At 41.5% G+C, this 6,542-nt stretch overlaps 1 protein-coding gene across 1 annotated transcript in view; it reads left to right on the top strand.

The window, feature by feature from the left end:
- The window catches only part of PTGFRN (prostaglandin F2 receptor inhibitor), a 128,385-nt gene that overhangs the window by 81,213 nt on the left and 40,630 nt on the right, over nt 1-6,542 (top strand). The window contains exon 6 of the mRNA XM_014517579.2: nt 3,000-3,419. Within this exon, the coding sequence (XP_014373065.1) occupies nt 3,000-3,419 (420 nt within the window). The remainder of the gene's footprint in view (nt 1-2,999; nt 3,420-6,542) is intronic.

The following is a 6,542-nucleotide window of genomic DNA, read 5'->3' as shown; positions in this document are numbered from 1 at the left end:
TTTCCGGCCTATGCAGGGGGTCGGACTCAATGATCTATTGAGGTCCCTTCCAACCCTAACATCTATGAATCTATGCCTTAAAAGCCTGGTTTTGAGTCTGTGATATAATGGATGATCAGTCTAAGAAAAATTAGAAGATAAGTAGTTTTAAAAGTTGGGTCTACAGAGGTATCCATTTTTTCTGTTTTAGCATATAGTCTCTGTCCCAAAGACAGTATTGTGCACTATATTTAAAACTACAACAATACAAATAATAGCTTCAAATTGTTGCAGAGATGGTAAGATAAAATGGATTTGAAAAATACCTAATCATATGATTAGATTGCAGTGTGTATGGACAGGAGAGCAAAGACTTGAGTCATTTTGGTGTTACTGACTTCTGAGCATTTAATTGAATATCTCTACTAATCTGAACTCTTTTTTGTTTAGAATATAAAAATAATTCTACGCTCAGCCAGATAGCTGGTAGAAAACCTTGCTCCTTTTCTTCTGAAATTACTTTGTATAGGATGGAACTGTGATCTACTTAGATTTAAAATGTTCATACCAAATTCCTCACTTGTGAGTTATGTTTAGGCATTGTGCACACTGCTTCCTTGAAGGCAAAACACTGCAAAATGTAATCATAAGTTTGTTTTTGCTCTCATGGGGAGAAGGCAAGTATCCCAGAATTGGTTAAATTTTGGGGGAGGGGGTTGCAATCTCACCATAGTTTATTTCCCTCTGGTCTTAAGGTTTTAGCCTGTATGCAAGTGGACTGTGTCTTAATATCCAATCAGTCTCTTTCTATAAAGAAAATGCACTATAGCAGAAACAGCACAAAATTGTGAACTGGTTCATGATTACTAACATTGGCATTTCTTGGTTTTCTTGATGGATTCCTTGAATCCTGTGCCTTCATCAATCTTGGAGATTCACATTTTGTAAGAAAGTAGGAAATGTGGTTTGAAGGCATACTCACCCAGGCCAGGTTAATATGGTCTTAAATGGCCATGAGGCATTACACTTAAAAAGGAACAGTCACCTGTGTTTCGGAGGGGATGGGCAAGGTAAACCAATAAACAGTTTTGGTTTCATTATGCACAAGATAGTGAATATATACTCACTCTGGCTACAGGAACTCATGAGATTCACAATCCACAAGTCAGAGATGCAGGAAGGATATTATTGGTGTCACCTGATAGCCTTGCTTTCTGCATCATGGGATTGGCCATGAAGACCTTATGGTAATTCTTCAAAACCCTGGCAGAAAGACCTGACTAAACATTGAAGGTTTACTAGTTAAACAGCATTTACCCAGGCAAGCTAAACTAGTAAATCCATACATAATGGACCATATGACCATAAATGAGGAGGAGGGAATTTTTAAAATTAATACTACAGATATTGGGATAGCTTCTGTGTGCCAACCTGACCTCAGATATTGTGGTCTTTTGGTGTCTTAAGAGACCCATTTTTGAGGCAATTATTATGTACATGGTACCTAGTCTTTATTGACCCATAAATCTACTTAATTGTTTGCTGAGATAACTTATCACTTTGATCTTATTCATTAGGCTAACTTGTCATCTGTTGAAGCATAAGTAGTCGTTTCTAAATGTGCATGCCTACTAAATCACAATAGAATTTTTCTGATAAATAGCTTAAAAGCTATCCTCCATAGCACCTCTAAAGCCAAATGATGCTCGCAAAGCATTGGATACTTATCAGCTATTCTTGGCTCAAGACATAATGATCAACTGTTCTATTCTGCAGAATTATCTTTTATTTTGGGCAGTGAGTGAATGTAATCAAGCAAAGCAAAAATCTTTGACTAATTATTTTACTTCATTATAAATCATGTAATTCTCATCATGTATGGAGCACTCGGAATTTTTTTTTAATAAAAAAACTTTACATTACACATTTATCTGTGTAATCTTTTATGATTCTTATATGGGTAACCAGATTGTGTCCAATTTTCGTTTTTTGTAATATTTTTTAATTATAAATGTCAAAAATCATTCTTTACTGCATCTTGATTTGGCATGCAAAACACAGGAAAAGTTGAAAATGGTAACAACTGGTGATTACTTGGTGATAATATCCCCTTGCTATGATGAATTAACTAGATTTTACTTTACTTTTTTCACCTATAATTTTCTGAATTTTTTTTTCTTGAGCTCAGATATTTTTATGTTGAGGGTCTCTGCTCAGCTCCAATATCCCATCATTGAAGGATGTTTAAGATTAAGGATCCCATGGATTTGGGGAAAGGTGAAAAAAAGGAGTGGGGCTGGGGAAAAGGAACAAAGTTGTAATTTTTATGATATTGTTATTGCAATTTGTTTGTGTAAAATATGTTGGAGGGATGCTAAAGCCCTCCTGACAGACTTAAATGAATGAGTAGACTGCCGCGATTCTGCAGTTCTTCCCCAAATTTATCAATGTGCTTGGGAAATTTTATTTCTGCAAGGAAACCCCTTTATGTTGTGGTCCTAACTGGTTTGCAGGCTAACCTGAATCAAACTCAAGCACTGCTTGGCTAAGTCTCTAAGGGAAACCTAAAATACAATCAGAAGTACTGGTGGAACTACCTGCTGGATTGTTTTCATTTTGAGCTTTAGGCACGGGACCAGTGCCTGCTACCAAAAGTGTCATTTTAGTTATAAGCTAAAACTCAGGCCCTAATACAATAGGCCACTTGCCTGCCCCTCCCCACTGCCAAAAGTAGGGGAACTAGTCCTAATGGTACTGGCCACTTTCTAACTTGAGTAAGTTGTGCCTTTTCTCTGCAGTGTTTATGAAGACTTATAGTTGAGCTTCAGATCCTGCTCTGGCTGTTATGTTGTGTCACTGTGTGTGCTTTTATGTGCTTTCTGCACTCTTCTCCTGTAGTGGGTGGTCTTCTGTGGCTATGTATATTAACTGGTGAATCACTATGGAATCTAAGTTGAAGAGTGATGCAGGCAGCTGTATACTAATCCCTCCATTGCTGCTTATTTCCTTACTTCCTTCAGATTACAAGCTGACAGTGGAGGCTGTGAAACTGAAGTCGTTCTTTGTGGCAGGTCACACCTTTGAGATGACATGCAAGGTGTCTTCCAAGAATATCAAGACACCACGCTACTCCGTCCTCATCACAGCAGAGAAACCTCTGACAGACCAGTCCAACCCCAGTGGGACCACTCGCATAATTTCCTTGAATCAGGATTCGGTAGTAAAGCTGGAAGACTGGAAAGACCAGGCTCGAGTGGACGGTGTGGTCCTGGAGAAGGTCCAGGAGAATGAGTTCCGCTACAGGATGTACCAAACCCAGATTTCCGATGCTGGGCTGTATCGCTGTGTTGTGACTGCCTGGTCCCCAGGTGGTGGTGGCATGTGGCGAGAAGCAGTGAATGGCTTATCCAATCCTATCCAGATAGATTTCCAGAACTTAGGTCAGTACAGAGCTAATTGGTGTGTATCTAGGGTGGTGGAGGAGAAGAGTATTATAAAGTGCTTGTAACAGTGACGTTCATGTCTCTGGGGTTGTGGCTCCTGCCGTTTAGCTGGAGCTGAGAGCATCACTGTACTGAGATGGTATGATTGCTAGTCTTTGCACATCTCTCCTGCATTGGTACTTTCAGCATTCCTCCAAGACTGGGATTAACCTTGGTATCTTGCCTATGAGTCTTCTTTCACTAATACAGGTTTTAAGAGCCCACATTGTGGGGGCTTGTTTCTGAGTGCAGCATGGCTACCACACTTGCCAGCTCAATCTCACTAAATTGCTTCTATTTAAAAATTGCTTTGGGAGAACCTTAATTAAAAGCTGTGAAAAAACCCCATCACTGTTTCTGTTCCAAAACAAACTTAATTAGCTTACAACCAAATTGCCCAAGTTCATTTCCTAAAAACGTAATCACTAAAAATCCAGAAACTCGCCAGTTACGTCAATGTCTTGGCCAGTTCAGCTTGCATACCTTGCTATCCAAATCCCTGAATAAGCTATCATACTTAGACTCTAGTTCTGCATGCCATCCTGAATACATACGTATGCATTCTGTTTCCCAGAATCCCACTCAAACTCACAACGTGAACTGCAGTGTCAGCTAGATGCAGATACTTCCCCTATATACTTGTATCTACCCCCTAACTTTGGGGCCATACTTTTAGATGTGCTGCCTGTACACTGTTGTAATCAAGTCTGAGTCACAGTATGTGTATGTAGGGGTCGGTATCAGGGCTGTCCCTAGGGTATGGCGAATCAGGGCAACTGCCCTGGGCCCCATGCTTTGGGGGGCCCCATGCTTCAACATCCTGGCTCTGAGGGCGGCGGCAGAGGTGCTGCCTAGTGCCTGCCTCACAGCACAGCCTGGCGTTGAGCTCCTGCGAGACTGCTGGGCACTACAGCTCAGCTCAGGGTCCCTGCCTCAAGGAAGTCCCTGATCCAGCCCGCCAGCCTGGTGCAGCCCTTACCTCGGCTGCCCCACACTGCAAGTGGCCCCTGGGGCGGGCTGCGCCAGCAGGAGCACCCTCAGTGCCAGTGCCACAGCCAGGACTTCTGCCTCTATCCCGCGCTATAAAAATGTTAAGGAGTCTCCCCGCACTCTCTTAGGGTTGGCCCTGGTCAGTATAGATTGAATTCAAAGTTAGTTTGTGGTGGTGTTGGAGAGCTGGTGTTTAGCTTGGCTATACATAAATTGAGGCTGGTTAGTACATTCATGTGGGTGTAACTGGCAATTTCCTGGATTAAGCGGATAGAAGTGCATGTGGGCAGCTTAATTCTGAGCTAATGGGTATTTGTTGGGGAATCTTAGAAAGGAACTTTTAAAAAAATGTATCAGTGGAGTTAACAACTTTTTATCTCTCTCTCCCTGCACTGCTCTGTTCCTATTAGGCATTCTCCTTCATCTGTCATACAGATTATCATTTCTGTGTCCCCCAAGCACTGTTTTGTGCAGTATTTAAAACCAATTAGGGGTGGGGAAGTTGGATTTTAGTGGTTTCACAGATAGAAGTTTACATACACTTCCACTTGTCCAATTAGTTTAACAACGCTTCGGCCATGCAACGATCCCCCTCAGTTAGGCAGTTACTATAACTTATTACAACAGCCACAGTGAAGTGAGGGCCACAGGCACGGCCTTGGGTATCATTCCAAGATGTTTTCTATTACATTTGTATGGTGTCCTGCCCCTGTCAGAAACCAGCAGTGTTGGAAGTGCCACTTCACTTTAATGGTGGGAACTAAACTTCCAGATGAGTTTCACTTCTAGACGACTCTTGTGCTTTTAATGTAAAAACGGAGCCTGAAAAAGAAAGCGTTAATTACCCACGCTGAACCAGTCTGTAGTGTTACGGGGCTTATCGCTGGAACAGGGTAGACATTATCTAAGTTTGTGTTGCCATTTCAAAACCGTTTAGCGAGCTGTCACTTGCACTTTCTTGGTCTCACTGTTCTGTCACTGCATTTGCTGGGAATTATTTGAAAACTCTGAGAAGACTGAAAGGGTGAGATTTTTTTCATACCAAGGGCCTGGCCATCTTTTCCCCGCCCTGGGATTGCTAATGATGCTTCCAAATATATTCACTTTGTCTTACTACTGAAATAGTTTAAGAATAAGGCACTTCATTAATTTCCCCTGTAGGCAGGAAAGCCTTGAAGCCAAGCAAAGGGGTGATGTGTGTAGTCATCTTTTTGCTAAGAAAAGCCACTAAGAAAGAGGCTTTCATTTCTCTTCATTCTTCCAAAAGATGAGATTTCACCACCAACACCCCCCCCCCCAAAAAAAAATAAAATAAAACTGACAAATAGCAATGGCTGACTTAAAATTTCCACATTGCCATGATGAGTTGCTTTTGGAGGAGGGAGAGGAGGGGCACTTTGCAGGCTTGTCTAGCTAAAACTGTATTATCTGCCCTGGATTTTCCATGTGAGCTACTGCTTGTAAAAACAGTTCTTCTAAAAGCTTTCTGCTGTCTTGACCTGCTGCCTAACTATTTGATACTATTAAAACCTATTTATCTAGAGTTTATTTGGACTCCGGGGCCCCATTCTGTACAGTTTGTGTCAATACAGTTTGTGTCAATAAGTATTCAAGTTTTGATGTTTTCAGACTGAAGCATCTTTAGAGGAAAAGGAGATCATTAGGCTCAGTTAGAACAGACCCTGGCAAACACACTCAAACAAAACACATGACTTCTTGCTCATGCTCAGAAACTTGGGCATGCAAAAGTCTTTTCCACACCTCTCTGTCTCTCTGTGCGTCTCTCGCTGCTCCTGTCTGCTTTGTCCTTTGGATTTGTGCAGTTTAATTTTCCTTTCTCTACTTTATGGAATAGAGAAGGTGGTATCCCAGGCTTTTACTGAGGAGAAAATGGGCACAAATTTTTATCTGAACAAAAGTTGAAGGCAGGCTATTCTAGATGGCAGGATTGCAGAGGATGTGGTGGCACTTGTAGAGACTAGGGGAGAAAGCCAATGGAAAAGGAAATCTCAGAAGTAGGTTGGAACAAGTTCATGGGCCTATAAATCCAGAAATGTTCCACTGTGTATGATGTCTTGAGTTGACTAGATT

The sequence above is a fragment of the Alligator sinensis genome, unplaced genomic scaffold, assembly GCF_000455745.1.
Source record: "Alligator sinensis unplaced genomic scaffold, ASM45574v1 scaffold19_1, whole genome shotgun sequence".
Classification (NCBI taxonomy): Eukaryota; Metazoa; Chordata; order Crocodylia; family Alligatoridae; genus Alligator; species Alligator sinensis.
The sequence above is the reverse complement of the archived record's forward strand: the minus strand, read 5'-3'. Positions and strand labels throughout refer to the sequence as shown.